Source organism: Plectrocnemia conspersa, unplaced genomic scaffold (assembly GCF_051122295.1).
Source record: "Plectrocnemia conspersa isolate PC_06_02 unplaced genomic scaffold, ASM5112229v1 ptg000009l, whole genome shotgun sequence".
NCBI classification, from domain to species: domain Eukaryota; kingdom Metazoa; phylum Arthropoda; class Insecta; order Trichoptera; family Polycentropodidae; genus Plectrocnemia; species Plectrocnemia conspersa.
Window position 1 is genome coordinate 24,144,965 of NW_028277173.1, and position 17,471 is coordinate 24,162,435.

The 17,471-nt window shown below is 31.2% G+C and overlaps 1 protein-coding gene across 2 annotated transcripts in view; it reads right to left on the reverse strand.

The window, feature by feature from the left end:
* Positions 1–17,471, reverse strand: part of Marc (Mitochondrial amidoxime reducing component) — a 24,199-nt gene continuing 6,728 nt past the window's right edge. The window contains exons 1-6 of one of the 2 annotated variants that reach the window (XM_088191823.1): positions 8,252–8,585; positions 3,742–3,961; positions 3,338–3,680; positions 3,063–3,268; positions 386–460; positions 1–328 (exon numbers count right to left, since the gene is read on the reverse strand). In XM_088191823.1, coding sequence (XP_088047949.1) covers positions 211–328; positions 386–460; positions 3,063–3,268; positions 3,338–3,680; positions 3,742–3,961; positions 8,252–8,267 — 978 coding nt within the window. In that variant the 5' untranslated portion in view covers positions 8,268–8,585 and the 3' untranslated portion in view covers positions 1–210. Of the gene's footprint in view, positions 329–385; positions 461–3,062; positions 3,269–3,337; positions 3,681–3,741; positions 3,962–8,251; positions 8,586–17,471 lie in introns of those variants that run through there. The other variant, XM_088191824.1, reaches the window with a different exon arrangement.

Below are 17,471 nucleotides of genomic sequence, written 5' to 3' on the forward strand. Positions count from 1 at the left end.
TAGAATCAAATATATTTTATTTCAGAAAGTCATATAAAAATAATAGAAATCCTTATAATACTATAAACATAAAATTAAAAAATGTATGTCAAATTATTTTACTAACAAAAATTGCAGTCTTTGATATTATTAAATATATTGATTAGCTTTCAATACGTGAGATTACATTTAAAATTGATGATATTTTGTATAAATCAATTGCACGCTTGATTATTTTACGATTGATATTACGTCGCCAACTTTGACTATTCCAGGTTTACATAATATTAAGTGAATTCCCATTATAGGTGAACCCTTGTCATAATCTTCAGTTCCAATCATTCGGTATCTGAAAGATAATATATATTATACAAATATTCATTGCATTTCTATTAATCATACATACGTCTTTAAAGTGGTAAGTGGCTCTCTGTTTTTATCTTTTACGCCAGTTGTATGATCCACAGTCGTCAAGACACATCTAAAAGTCATAAAAATATTAAAATTAGGATGGAATTGCTTTATGGACTATTTTATTAAAATAATACTTTTAAATATTTTTAGTAAAAGCACAACATTATAATGAACATCATCTTTTATTTTTACGCGCTGCAAAACATGCAGTTAGAGAACGTTCTAGTCTATCTTATACTTTCAGAAATGACGGACATGCATAACCATTCTGATTTTTCATTTATTTATTATTTGATGAATTTAACGAGTTTCATTATTTAAAAAATAAATGACAAAGCATGTTGCGTGCCTGTTTAAATTTTAGCGCACTTAATTTTTTATTTTATTTTTTCATGATAACTCAGAATTTGATTTGAATCATTTCAGTATTGTATCACACGTGCGAATTGATGGCACAATAATTTCTGAATTACTCAACATCATAATGAACATTGATAAAATGTAGTTATAAATCTACACGCAGTAATATACAATACAATGGAAAAGGTTCACTGAGAACTGATAATCCATATTCTAAATACTCGCAGACGTACAGACAGAAGAATAGTTATTGTCCTTTTAAGCAAATAAACTTCAAATAGATTGAGAAAGCCATTTTTGTTTAGTAGTAGATTGTTTAAAGGAGTATTTATATACAATTTATTTATATATAAACACAGTGATATCTATTTTATTAATTATAAACTATTATTGTAGTTTACAATCACTTGACGTCACTATGCCCGACATAGCTCGATCTTATTATTGAATTATTCATCCGTGAGATTAGGAAAATCGAGGAAAACCGTATCTGTGCTGATTGTGTGGGATTATAATTATAAAATAATCACTAATTCCGATCTCCCAAAGACGCTATAAATTTAAAAACCCTAGTGCCCATATGGGATTCTAACCCAGGTCTTTCATATATTAGCCACTGACTTATACCACTAGCTTATTGTGCTGGTATATAACATTTATTTGGGTATGGCTAGAAATGAGTGTATGAAAAATATTATTTTAAAAATATATTTGAATTACATACGATGTTTCATTTTTGACCAAAGTTGTGTGTAGGCTTTAAAAAGTAACAAAACCCAAGTGGGAGGGGGATATGGTGAGGTTTTTTCTTAGGTTCTTAAGAGTACAAATATGCGTAATTTGCAATGAGCGGCATTAAATATAATACGAAATTATATCAATGGTAAATAAAAGGGTGCCAATGTTTCAAGCAAGGTCCTAATGCAAATAATATTGAGATGATTAAATTGTGTAGAATTGTAAAATAAAACCGAATACACTGATAATTAAATATTTGTTTTTTGATATTTATTACGTTTGGATTTTGGTTCATTTGATGTGAATCTATGTTTCTGGCTGAGACTAAAACTAACCTTACAGGTCTTATAATTATAAAAGAGAGAAAGCAACTAGTTTTGATCAAATACATTAAGGGCCCATACGCACTGTCGGCTAGCCGCCCGGCGACTGTACTTTATATGGTTTTAAATGGGTGCATACGCACGCAGGCGCCGAGTCGCCGGAGCGTCAGGCGCGATCCTGCGCAGAGGTGATGCACAGGCGACTTGCCTGTCGCGGCAACCTATAAAAGCATGGGTTTAGATGAGTGCATTCGCACGAGGAGCGACTTTCGAGGCGACTTATACATCATTCACAAAAAATGGCTTCGACACAGAAACGCTCATCGTAGAAATTGAATCCCGAATCGTTTACAATAATTTTATATGAATATTGATAACGAAAAAAAAATATTGTGAAATAATATGTATAATTATTTTATATTATTTCTTGCTTCTCGATTTAAATTCATTTTAATAACATAATACAGATACATTTATAATTGCATTTGGGAAACAAAAAGCGTTTCATACGGGGAAATTGAATATTATATTGAAATTAAAATAATATTTTTTTCTCTTTAAAATTAATATTGCAATTTCTTCGCGAATGTACTACCCGACCTCGAGTCGCTCGGCTTAGCCGCCTAGTCTAGTTACCTACGTTTTTGAGCCGGCGGCCGCTAGTCGCCGGCGGCTAGCCGACAGTGCGTATGGGCCCTAAAACGTCATTCATTACTTATGAGCAATCGGTGATCCTGCACGTGACGAGGGTAGGTGCATCGAACATTTTGAATTTGTTTCGAGAACTCGATTTTTCTTGACAAAAAAAATCAATATAAAATTGCTGTAATTATGTTTGCGAATAGTCTGTAAATCGTTCGGGATTCCTGAATTGGTTTCCATATACTGGCCTTTTTATTTGTCTATGTTTAATGTAGTTTTTTTTTTATGGAACATGTACATTTCAAGGTACAACAACTTATAGGGAATTTGTCTGATTTTGAAAGATATTTTGCCGATGATCATTTGTTTTACTTTTATACATAATAATGAAAACATAAATTTGGAGATGTCTAATATTGGTTTTAGATGTTATAGAAAGAGATAATTAAGTGTAATCAACCACTAATATAAATTAAATGAGTGTTTTGACATCAATATATGCATCAATAATTAATGTTGAAGTACGACATTATCTTAATTACGAAATCAATAAAATATGCATTTATCAATAACGTCAGAATATAATCAATATAGATAAATAATTACCTTGTACAATATTTAATGACTTTGAAAACCACTTCTCCGATTCGAACCCATTGCCAGTGGTCTTCTTCATAGGCTTCCGCTCCTCTTACTACAAAATTGGGTCTAAAACGTTGAGGATCGACTGATATGTCTTTTAATCTAGTGTTCAGATCATCGACTGAACTCTCGTTTATCAAGTTAAAAGAGGTCAAATCTGTGAAAGCTCCCTAAAATTAAGTATAATACATAATATTATTAAAATAGAATCAATTTCGTTAAATTAATAAATAGCGCACAGAGTTTATATCTGAAATGAGCGATTTCATTCTTGATCTTCTACAATTCGTCATCTTATCCGTGAAGAATACTATTCTAAACCCATTTTCTTCGTTTCTTAAGTATTTTGAAATCCATTTAGCAGCTTCGTCTCCGCAGTCCAAGGCATTTATCGGGATTTTCCACAGTGTAGTTTTATGATTTGGGCTTTGATTTAATTCATTCAATCTTATCTTAAACGGTTCGATATTAGGCGCAGTCAATGTTAGTTCGTCGCCCTTAATTTTTGGACTTATCAATATCAAAGTAGGCTCATTTCGGGCAGAAACAAAGTTGCCTGAGTTACTGATGACCATCATTTGTCTGCAAATAATTTAGAATACATTATCAATCGAACTCAATTGGTCGATCAATTGAAACGTACCTATCTTTCAACAAGTCATATTGGAGTCCTAATTGAGTACATTCCAGCGCCGGTAGTCTGAGAACGCCACAAGATTTGATCGGAAAGCACATTAGGTCACTCAAGACGCCAACATCTTGCCATTCAGTCGGTAATTCTTGTTGCTTCGAGTGCCATTTCCATACTGCATACATTGAACCGATGCTAATCACGCCAATGGAGGCCACCAAACCTGGCTGGGCTGTAAAAGAAAAAGATCATATAAGCTTAAGAAAACTAGTGTTTATTTTGAAATAAATATATAAACATGAATAATAATAAGTGCACATTAGTTACAGTATCAATTAAGGCAAAACAGGCACAGAGCCTACAAATTTCACTTGAAAAACTAATAATTTATAACATTTTTAAAGGAAATAACAGTTTAATAGTAATACATCTGAACTCCACTGGCTTAAATTTTCTAAGCACATCGTAGAACTTGTGGCTTGCTGCCATTACCACCCTAAGGCCGATATTTAACAGAAGAAATGCATTATAAAGAAAAAACAACCTATTAGAAAGGTAATAACATACGCTTTCCAGGTGCGGAGTAACGTTAGTAATATATTTTCTTCCAATTTATTAAAAATAAATTGATGAAGAAAATGTAGAGTATAACTACTTTACATCCGTTGCGTGCACCACTGCCGTTACCAATACTTGGGCCCTATGAGTTCAACCCAGCTTTTGACGGCCGGGTGAGCAAGACCCACCCCCCATAGTACTACATATTTAATTGGAGTTTCATAAGTATATTACACATTTCTACACTAAAAAACTTAAAACAAAACAAAAAAATAGATTTATAATACCATCAATTAAGCCGCTAATCCCCAAAATCAGTGACTGCTAAGATCAACCATACATTTCATTTTTAGTGGCTCTAGCTTCCTATTTAAGTAAGTACATATAAATTATTCTGAGTTTACTAATTAAAAACTTTATAATAAGGTTTTTGTATTTTATCTAATAAAATTATAATGAGGTTTTTGTGTATACATATATATTCATTCCTACAGTAAGCTAAAGTATGGTTATAAACCAGTAATATGTACTTAATTTTAGAGTGTATTTTTCAATATTACTGATTTTGTTATAAACGATTATAAAAAGCAATACAATACTAAATTTCCCACTACACTGTCAAATAAGCCTTTTTGCTTCATAAAAATTTCTTGCTGCGTGGTCAAATAAATCTCAAATTGTTAGTAATAAAATAAAATTCTATAGAGCAGGTGACATTGCGAGGGACTCAAAATCAAGATGGGAGAGAGGCGGAGGATAGATAAATATATATTGTATTTCCAGCATTACAAGAAAAACAGATCACTTGTCTCTATCTATCATTAGCATGCTAGGCACTGTTAGACAGGTAAATAGTATTACTATCATTTTTAGTTACAGTATTCAGAAATCAGCTCTACACCTATGTACTAAAATTTTTACCCATATCAACACATTACTGCTTCTAATCTTATGTATATTTTTTTAAACTACACTCAACAGTCAGTGCCCTGTGATTGCTCGGTCGCTCTGAGGGACATACCGGTATGTGTAAGTACACAGGGCGGTATTGACTTGATGTTCTCCAAATTATTATCTTATCGCCCCTTTACTATTGTAAGTAAGGTTGCTATCTCACCGGGACGCCACAGCGACATAGCCAGCATCGTCTCTAGATGCTATATATATAATTGAATGGCGTGTATCTGACCTAGTGACGGCTTAGCGACATTGTCAAGTCCAAGTCGTTCATACATTGCGTCTGGAGACGCTGCTGGCTACGTCACCGAGGCGTCTTGGTGAGATAGCAGCCTAATTGTAATCCTAGCTCTACGTATATTTAAAAAAAATATTTATAAGCTTTTCTTGCTTTATAATATATTATTTTAATTTTTTTGTCTATTTTAACTTGATGATCAGTTAATATAATATTTACATTTGCCTAGACCAGCCATGGCCAAACTGTGTCCCGCGGACCACAAATGGCCCACTTGAAGGTTTTGAATGGCCCAGTTGAAAGTTTAAAAATTTCTATAAATTTTACATTTTCATACCAATCGACACCAAAAAATTATCATGTAATAAATGATAAATGTTAAACGATTTTAAAAAATAATAAAATATTATATCTTAATTGTAAGCTGTTTATTTATTTTAAATATAAAAAATATCATGTTATTATTAAGTTGTAAAATATTTGTGTGGCCGTTCAAAAACATGCATTATTTAATTTGGCCTACCAAGTGATTTCAATTAGCCACCACTGGCCTAGAAGGTTACCTGTTTGTGTATCTATGGGGTCTGGAACGTAAGGTGAGTCATCTTATCAATCGTATCATGATGTTGCAATCGAAATAGAATATGATAGAGGCAGCTCATGTATGTAACATGTTATAATTATGAGGGTGAATCGAATAATACAAATTCAAAACACTATTTTTCTGTGATTTGGCTGTAATGTTATTTATAATTTAATAAGTGGCCAACAGATGACAGCGTATATCGGGCATGCAACATTAAGGCACAGCAGTAGCTAAAAATGGCCGCCGCATTTGCAACATGTACCAAAGTGAATCAGTTATTATTAGAGTAGTGAATGGGGTGAAAAGTTTACATTTTCTAAAAATACTTTACTCCATTATCCGCGCTTTCTCAAGTTCTAATTTAGGCTTGAACTTTGCACGGTCAACTATTAATTTATTATCTATATTTGCATAGACAGTTCTGAGATTGTGACGAATCATCGTATCATGCTGATACAATCAAAACAGATTATGACAGAGCCTGTATGAGGCAGCACATGTATGTAATATATCATAATTCGAATGATAAATATTCAAAACATTGCTTTATTATAATGTGAAGTGGCTGTTTAGTTAGAAATATTTAATAAAAGTAAGAGTACGAATTAGGCATGCAATTAACATTATAGTCGCATCCAAGATGTTAACGCTCATCATCGTTATGTTGAAAATAAGGGTGCGTGTACGCATGCATGCATACATTTACAGTTTTCAGCGAATTTGTTTACACCGATAAGAGAACGTTACCTATACTAAATCAGTGCTGTTTTAAGGGTAGGGTGACCATACGATGGAATTTGAATTAAAAATTATAATGTGTTATATTTTTATTATAAATTATTGTCATGTTGTGATATTTTGTAATCAATAAAACAATTCCTGTAATATTCTATTGGTATTTTTAAAAATATTATATTGAACAGATATTTAACCTGGAGACTGATTATGTTTTTGAGTTAAATGTGTTTATAAATAAACAAAATAAGTAAGAAAGAGATATTTTACATTTTCCTCAACAAATTAAATTAAAAAAGGAAAAATTAATTCAACGTTTAATTTCACATGGTCACCCTATAGTATTTTTCACCAATACTAAATCGATGAGCGTTCACATCTTGGACAGACTGTACCAAAGTAGAGCACTTTTTTGAGTTGTAAATGGAATTTAGTATGGTGATGTATGCGTGTTACGCCAGGAAGTGTACGAGTGGATTAGTAAGTTCCGAAATGACGTAAGTGAAAAAAATAAGTCATGGATAAATACACCCCGTTATTTAAAATATGTAATTCTAAGTGTCTAGAAGTATTAGACTATTTGATTTAGGAATTAAAAGGTATTCATTTTATAGTAAGCCAAACAAGAAAGAACATGAGCAAGTTTTACTATAAAATGCAATATTTTAAAGTTAAAAGTTACGTCGAATATTTTTTCCTTCTTAAATTGCTGCCTCAATTACTATTGATAATAATATTTTGAGGCACAACCTAGTTTAATTGCTTAATCTAGGTGGATACATATTAGGAAGTAGCATAAATGGAGAAATAGCAATTTACTGTTTCCCCATTACAAAATAGCCCTACCCGTCAAGTTTGTCAAAATTATGACCGCATGAAATGTTTTAGGTTGGCACTAGTTAGTGAACATATATATACCATTTGATTTCTAAAAGGGGAAATTAAATATAAATAGCTTCTCACAAAAACAGTTTAATACATTTTAAATGTAATAACCTTTGGATTCAAAATATAGTAAACTAATTTTAATAGAAAAGATAAAAATAATATATAATATTATATATAATTTATTCATTTATCTAGCTATTTTATACTAATTATAGTATATATGACACCTCGAGGCTAACAATAGTATACATATGCGAGAAGAGATATAGGGTGATTTTATTTCAATTTAATATAATTTGTTTACCATTTATTAAAAAAATATGAAGAGTAAAAATTCACGAGCACGCTTCGCATATATTTACGAGCACGTGATAAAAATGTGTACGTCAAACGGTCGATTAAATAAAACGTGCTGATTTTAACGATGAAAATTTATGACTATTTAATTTCATTAATAAATAAATCAAAAATCTATCTTTGATTTTTTATTAGAATATAATTGACGATTGTTGAAAGGTTAGAGTGTGTTAGTGATGGTTATGTTATGATTCGATACGTACCTTTGACAAAGTTCATGTTGTATGGCAAAATACAAAAGCTGCTGTTGATATTTATCTCAAGACAAGTCGCTCTGACGACAGTCCGAGTGCGTCTAATTCCTAAACGGAGGAATTGTGTTGAAGACGAAACAAATACGTGCACATTCCGAAATACATACTTCAACACGTTGTGAACTAAAATGAAACTCGTCGATTTTGTAACGGTTTCCTGACAAAGATAATGGTGTTTTTTTTTTGTTATGGGAAAGAAACACCTAAAGTGCAGGTATAAAAGATACCTGGGTTTAGGTGTCGATGCGTTGCGCACCTGACTTCAACAACTTATATTTTATACAAATTATAAAAATCAATAAGAAGCTACATTTTGATTATGTGTATGACACATACGGAACGTGCATCGCTGACTAATAGCTAATATATATATACCTATATATATATATGCATTTAAATATGTACCAAGAAATACATCGGAAATCGATGAGCAAAAAAAATGAGATTACTAATCAATTCAGACAAGATTCGTTATAAACGTGATAAATAAATAAAATTTATTATTTATTAATAAGAAAAAATGATTGATAAATCTAACGCTTTTTTTGGTTTTTGTAATGTATTCGTAAGATTACAAAGCAGATATGATTTCGTTTCGCTATTAGGATTTTTTGATTTTTAAAAATCTTTTTTTTGATAAATTTGTAATATTTGAAAACCGGGGCTTAAAGTTTAAAAATCGGGTTTAAACAACACCTGCCATATTCACTTTGGATTATAAGCATTCGTTTCTTTTAAATGGAAAATCTCTGATTATGATGAAAACATTATTTAATAAAAAAGAAGAAATAATTCACAAAGTACTTAATCTGTATAGAAAAATTATAAGCAATAGTAGAAATTATTTTACAGAATGTTTTTTATAAAACTGTTTTTATGGATAATTTTTTAAATACAATAGTATTTTAATTAATAACATTCGACTTGAAATCGCTTTGGAAGGAAGCGCTTTGAAAACGTATTTATTGTATAATATTTAGATTAAACATTACAATCCAAAATTTGGAACATTTCTTTAAAATTTACTTTGTGAATATCTCTAATAAATGTAAATGTAAATTGTAATATAGTCTAAAATCTTCTATAATTGAAGTTGAAAAAAAAAAAAAAAAATATGATTTTTATTTATGGCATTTAGGGACACAGTAACACGATTTTAATCAGATATTAATCAAATTGACATAAATAATATCACGGCTAAGTTCATTAGCTAGCTTGTTTGGTAAGTGTGTTGTCATTTCTGATAAGGTATTATTACTTGTGCGTTTACGAAATACCTACAAACATTACACTTACACATACAAAATTAACAATTAGTGTTTGATAGTGAATATAAATCCATTGTTACAGTTATAAATAACAAACAAACAGTACAATTTTCGACTAAGTTCATAAATTCTTTGGAACTGTCTTGACTTTCATGTCAGGAGTGTTTGTTTTTATTTTTAAAGGCAAAGTTTGTAATTATTTATTTTTTGTGGAAACGATTAAGATTGTCACGTATAATTTGTAATTGCTAGATAAACGCGAAGCTTTCTGTGGGTGCATCAGTAAGCTCCAGGACTACTCCAAAGCGGACTAGGGAATGCGAAGAGAGAAGCGGTGGCTTCTGTGACCTTCGATGGTTTAAAGTTCACCCTGCTTTCTCATGGACTCACTAATAGGCTCGCACGCAGGGGTCGGCCCGAGAATGTTCAGCGCCCCGGGCTCTAAATGAAATTTTTGTTTAAAAACCATTTCCGGGATTTTGTTTCAGGAGAACAAGTTGCTGCGGAAGCTAAAAAAAGTGATGTCGAAAAATTTGTTCAAATACCATATTCGAAAATGTTTTGAGAAGTTATCGATACCGTATACACCAAGCTAGAAAGCTCTTTAAGTTTGGACGTCAGTAGAAATGCATGAGAAAATAATTTTTGATTTTCCGCGTTCCCATATTTATACCTATGCCGTCCTTCAAATAAGATTTTGTTTTGCGCACCTTTCAGTAGGACGGCCAATTACAAAAGGGTGGCCGTTCAACTGAGCGATACGAAAATAATATGATCCAATTAAATACATATGTGATGCAAATCTTATTTTTATCGTTTTATTTAATAATATGATCCTATTATTAATTAATTAACACGACTAACTATATATAATACATACATACATATACCTATATTTACTAAAACGCTTAGTAATATTTTTTAGAAACGAGTTCAAAGATAAAAACATTAAACAGTCTATATATATAAATTTTTACTTATTTATTTGTGTATAAATAATTATAAAATGTCACTTTAACCGTTTGCTTTTATTTATTCAAGAACTTCTGAGAGTTACCTGATATTACAAAACATTTCAGAATAAGTCGGTAATTTTAATATAGAAATCTATCACTATAGATACATGTTTATTGTGGGTTTTGCCCTTGACGCTTTTAAACTACATAGGGTAGTTTCAATAAGCCAAAACTAGTGTAATAGTTTAGAATTTTGACCGGAAACGTTCGCAAAAAGTTTCGTTGCGTCATTGAAAAATGTTTATCGTATTTTTAACTATGAATAGATTAAGAACGGTCGTTATGGATGGCATTCCCTAATTTTTATAAAGTCGTTTAAGACGGATACTTTTAATATTTCTGATTTATGGCGGATACTTTGACTTAATCTGCAAAAAAGTTTTCTCACGTTGGTGTCCCATTTTAACAAAAGAGTGTAAAAATAATTCAATGTCTAATATTTATTTTCAGACGACTTGTGTTGCCCATATTAAACATTTTGACGATGATCTAAAAAGTATGAGTAACAAAATAATAATTTTGTGTAGAAACCCAAACCTATCAGTTTTTGTTGAATAAAGACATGATTTAATCAAAATCAGTGTAAATAACATCAACCTGTTTGCTTATGTCGAGATTTTTATTCACAAAATTAAAAAAAAAACAGCAGATTCATTGCTACTGATTTCGATACACGAAAACACAATACTTGAGCAATCAATAGTCTAAACTTCTAAAGCATATTCATGAATTATGATTATAAATACTCTGGCTGATGCTGGTAAAATCAACACTGGCCTATAATTCTAAATCCGATTTAATTCAAAGCATATAATTTTAGTTAAACAAATGTTTATCTAATAGTCCCGCAAATATGCAATATATGTAAATTTAGAACAGTAGTCGAACATTCCAAATATAAATTGTAAGGCAAAATGCTTACATATAAACTATTTCATATTTATTATTTCACGTAAAGACCGAGGCCAAACCAGAATTGCGAAATTATTTCAAAAGCAATAAATCTCACAGGGAGGAAAAATAAACGAGGAATAGTACTGGTCGATTTTATACCGGCCACTGCCGCGCTTGCATACGTATACGAGCACACATATAAAAAAAGCAATTTGGCGCATGCGCAAAAGACGTGTTAACACTTAACAGTCCGACTGGTCATTTATTTATTGCATGATGTGCGAAAACGCCTGTTACGCGAGAACTTTGCGCAACAAAAAAGAAATATGATAGCTTTTGAATTAAAAGGAATTATATAACAAATATGAATTAAATGTTTTGCCTTTTATTGAAACATATGTCAAAATTATTATTAATTAAATATGTCTAAAGTCTGAAAAGATTTTATATCACATTAATTTGATGGATCGGCAACAAATATTGAATGAAATTTATTGCACGTGGTAGATCAGTACTTTGTGGATTGAATTAAATGTACACAGAAAAATTCTGTTGGAAATATTAATCTTATATTATTTAAATTAATTTGAAGTAACCTACTATGAAAGGGTTAAGCACTTAAAAGTATAAATACTACCACGAAAATGAGCTTTCTGTTTGCCACAGTATTGCACCAAGAAAAATTGTTGAATGGAATAATAATTATTGAAGAGTTTAACGCATATTAATTAAAATGGACGTAGTTTCGAAACATATAGTATTCGATGCTTTTCAGCTTAACCAAAATACTTCAAATTAAATTTTAAACTACATACATATGTACATATGTAAATGTGCAGTCGCTATGTATTATATAATACCACTGCTGTCCATGACTGCCCAGATGTCAACATTTGGCATCGACATTGCTCCCATATAAAAATGCACATGTTGACTTTTTCTTTATTTGCTGGTTCTACATATTCTAATCATGTTCAACCAATGAGAGCGTTTATTTAAAAGATCACTTGGTTGTAATAACTTATTTTCTACAATATTTTAAATTATTATAGAGTCAAGAGCATTTATATCATAATATATTTACATTATCTTCATAATAGCTAGATAAATATAAAAATATTTAACGTCGGTATTTATTTTATTGTTCATAAATAGTAAATTTATTTTTATGTGTATAATTAAAATGTATTTGCAATAATTTCTATGCGGATGTTAAATAACAGTAACAGTAATGTCACGAGAAAAATACAACAATAAAACAATTTTAACGTTTCCTGTTTGTTTATACAAAGTAGTGGATTATTTGGCCTAGATTTCCGTTGTTTGCTTTTGCATTACAATTGTCTTGAACATGTATTCGAGATTAAAGAAAGTTTGAAGTAGGTTAAAACATAAAAATGATAACACGTGCAATATGTTACTGTAATACTCTTCTACATATAAAAAATTATAAATACCGATTTTTAAATCATTGCTATTATGAAAAATATAGACCATAATTAATAATATATAATATTTTCATTCCGAATCGTCGTATTGGCGAGATCATGAAAAACGTGAATGGCAAAGAATATAAGTTTGAATTAAGGTGCAATGAATTCACTTCAATTAGAAACTTCCACAAGAACTTGACATTTCTACCACTTCGCTTCCGACTTAGAGTTAATTCGAATGCGCTCCAAGTGGAGCTACGCCGAGTATCAATTGAGAGATTGAGACGATTCCTAGAAATCAGACAAAGCAGCGCTTTCCACTTCCACGTCAACCCAGATCTATCAAAATGCTAAGAGTTCAACCAGATCTTTAAGATGACTTGTAGACTTCGTGATGTACTACATCAATAATTTTTTTATATTCTTTTAATTGCACAAACTGTACGGCGAATTGCAAAACTGTTGTAAAATAATTTATAATTTATAACTTTGTGCTTATAAAGATACAGCACTATTAAAGAAAATTCACTGTAACATTTAAAACAAATTTTTATACACTTTAGATAAAAGAAATGATATTTATAGTGTGTAAATATCGTTAACCTAAAAAATAAATGGGACGTTAACGGCGAATTCATAATTCATAATAAATAAATTATTTTTTATAAATTTGCGGCACCTATAAACTTTTTTATAATATAAAATATTTTCAGGAAAGAATGAGAATGGTTGTTTTTTTAAAATACGTTTATTTCAGTAATAAAATAATATATAATACAAATGTATTATATATATATATATATATATATATATATATATATATATATATATATATATATATATATATATATATATATATATATATATATATATATATATATATATATATATATATATATATATATATATATTTATAGCTTTGTTTTAGATGACTTATAATTTGTATGTTAAAATGGGTCTAATTAATTGTTTATAGATTAAATAGTTAGTGCCCTTTTTCAATTAAATATCGGTCTAATGGCCGCAATGGCGGCAAGCCCTCTAGAGCAAAGTTCCAAAATATGTTTATTAAATTTAATCTAGGGGTCCAGGTATAAGCCCAGTTATTTAACACTTGTTTTCCATTTTACGTTATTGCACTCTTCATTTAGGAGAAGCGGTTGCAGAATTTGTCTACGTTTTGAGAAAATAATTGCTTCAGTTTTAATTCGGTTAATTTTAATTTTCTATAATTTATTCGCGATTGGTCTAAGAATTGGTTTAGTGTGTATAAATAAACGCGTATTTTGTATATTCGGGATATCGTTCGTATACAAGATAAAGAGGAACGGACCGAGCAAACTTTCATGAGGAATTCCAGCTGGAATTTTACGTGTGATCGAGTGTTCATAGCTTCTACTTTTCAGGTATGAGCGTGTTAAGCGTAGCAAATTGTCAAATGTTTTGTTTTTGTATAGTTAATGAATCAAACCGTCTTGCGATACTGTGTCAAAAGCTTTTTCTATATCTAACATTAAAAGCGTACTCTTTTTCATATTAAAATTAGCGCATATGTGCTACATTAAACTATTAAGTTACTGTGTTGCTTAGTGATTTTTGCGGAAACCAAACTGTTCGTTAATAATTTTATTCCCCAAAGATTCTTTTAAACGTATAAGGAGTATTTATCCAAATATTTTACTAAATGACGGTAATAAACTGATGGGGCGATAACTAGTCGGATTTGTAGGATTCTTATCGGGGTTATAATTAAATGAATTTCAGCGGTTTTCCAAGTGGTTGGAAAATACCCAAAAGATAAGCAGGCGTTAAAGATGTTTGTTAAGTAATGAGTGCAAATTTCAGAAATGTGTTTAATCTAATCTGTCAATTACATGACATTTTCATTTTTCAATTTTTTAATAAAACTTAGTTATTTTGCGAATTAAATCCTCATTTATCGAGGATGCTTCTATTTTATTTATTGATCTATTTACTTCGTTTTCATTTTTAAAATGTTTAAAAGTTTTATTAAGTTCGTACTATTCAGAAAAAGCATCAGCTAATATCTCTACCTTACCCTGATCCGTGTTACCTATAATATTATTTCTAGTTTTTAACATGATATTTTAGCTTGTTCAATTACGGTTGTTAAATAATTAATATCATGTTCGATAGTTTTAGTGTCCGTTGAGGCATAGTTCTGTCGCCTAACCACTATATGGGACTCGACAATACTCTCGAAACCCTTCCAATCAGCATTATTATAATCAAAGGGAATTTTATGGAGAACCTCAGCCTTACCATCCAATATAAAAAACACAGGAAGGTGGTCTGAGGACAGAGAGAATGGTCGGTTGTTCTAGGGTTTATATAAGTACAAGTTTATGTTAAGTATACGCATGTAATCCTTCTATCCCAAACAGTTCAATCGCTAATTATAAAATGTAATTTGCAAATCACAACATGAATTTAAAACATTATTTTGGAGTAGATATATTTATTTGGACTATATATGTAGTTGTGAAATACGATTGTTTAATTATATTGTATTAATTATTGCGGAAGTATATGTATTATATTCTAGACACATTCATCGTGCATTGAATTTAAAACATTGTTATTATCGATATCTGCTTATACACAAAAGGTTTTAACTATGGTTAGCGTTCACTAGTAATTAAAGCAATCTACAATATATTCAGTCTGCGTGATTAAAATTAGCGTGTATCACGCAATTAATTTCCGGCACCATTGTTTTTGTTATTTTTATCATATTCAATTTATTTATTGTGAATATTCATCACACAAAAGAGTCATAAAAGCATGAGCTATCATCTTTGAATGTCAAAAATTGTAATAAATATGAATTAAAATCAATAACTTGATTTGTGAACATTTTTCAATGTTTATTTATGGTATCTAAATAACTATTATAAAATGGCATTTATCTAAACGTATATAAAGAAAATAGATATGAGTTAAATAATAACATCAAGAAATGAAAACAGTTTTGATAACATAATCTTAAACAAACTTAACCAAAGATTAAACACACATTTATAAATCTCTTGAAAATACCTTTTTAAATATTACCTTAACACATTTATTGCTATCTAAAAAAAGGATTGGTGTTGTGATAGTTTAATCTTGGATTATATAATCATTAAAAAATATTATTAACATTTTTTATGTTCAATTTTATTATATTTAGATAATTATAGGATAAATTAATATTATTATATATAATATCTTTAATTTTTAAATCATTACTGGATTTTAAATCGAATAACCTCTGTCAAATAGATAACCGAACATAACAATAAATAAACATAAATAAAATAAATTTAGGTGAAAAAATTGTAAAGAACATGTTTTATGGTGTTTTTTTTGTTGTAAACTTAATCTAAAACATTTATTGGCTAAATGCTAAGATCACAAATAGCAAAGTTGAAAACCTTATAGTGATAGTATTTTATTAATTAATTAATTACTGCAAATTATTTTAGGTAAATATAATATGTAAGTATTGTATATAATATTTTTACTTACTTTAAATTTTTATGTAAACGCTTATTTCCTGGACGGGTAGACCGTCGCGATTTAACTACTGATGGTGCCAGGGGGGTGGAAGGTCCATGGGCCCACGCCCTCCTTCCACGGTCGCATCAGGCTCAGGAGTTTCGGCCCATGAGCGACCGGATGTACCTAGCCTGGCTTTCGCGCCTGCATACTGCGCATACAGGCGCTAGACCAGGCCTCCTTCCTAGGTCGTCACGTGAACGACCTGGACGGGTAGACCGTCGCGATTTATCTACTGATGGTCTCCGGCATCACTATCTTTTTTGGAGACGGAGGTTGGATAGGGGATGTGGGGGGAGGGAAGGTATGCGGGCAGTCGCGCTCCGCGTACCTGGGGTCTCTACGGGAGAGAAATGATTTTACGCATCCTGGAAAGAAAAATATTTATTTCATCAACTCATCCTTTGTGCTTGTTTTGTTTATTTCCTCTTTCTTATTTTTTTTTTCCTGCTGCCTAGCTCACTCCGATGAGAGAAGAGAGCTCGCGGGTGGCCCTTAAGGGGCTAATAGGTGGTCCTATTGAGGACGGACGTCTGTGCGGGCGCCATATGCGGCGCAGTATCTCTCGAACGCCAGAAGATTTCCCTTCGTGGCCACGAGATGTCTGTGTTGTGGAGGGCCATCGCCCTCGATTTCGAGGTTGGAGTGTAGGACTGCTCTCTCCTCGTCCATCATTGGGCAGTCCCATAGTATGTGTTCGGACGTCTGTAGTTCGTGGCCGCAGGGGCAGTCGGAGCGATCTCTTAAACAAAAACGTTCATGATAGGCCCGGAAAGCTCCGTGGCCGGTCATGAACTGTGAGGTGTGGAATCCACAACGGAACCACCTGAGCTCGAGTCTCCCTGAGATCAGGGGGAGGAACTTTTTGGTCAGTAGTCCCGTTGCGGACTCGTTCCAGCGTTTTTGCCACTCTTCTGTGCCAGGGGGGTAGGGGTTGTTAAGAAAAATAACGTGATATTGAAAAAAAACCTGTGACACGGCGGAAAGAGTGGCACAC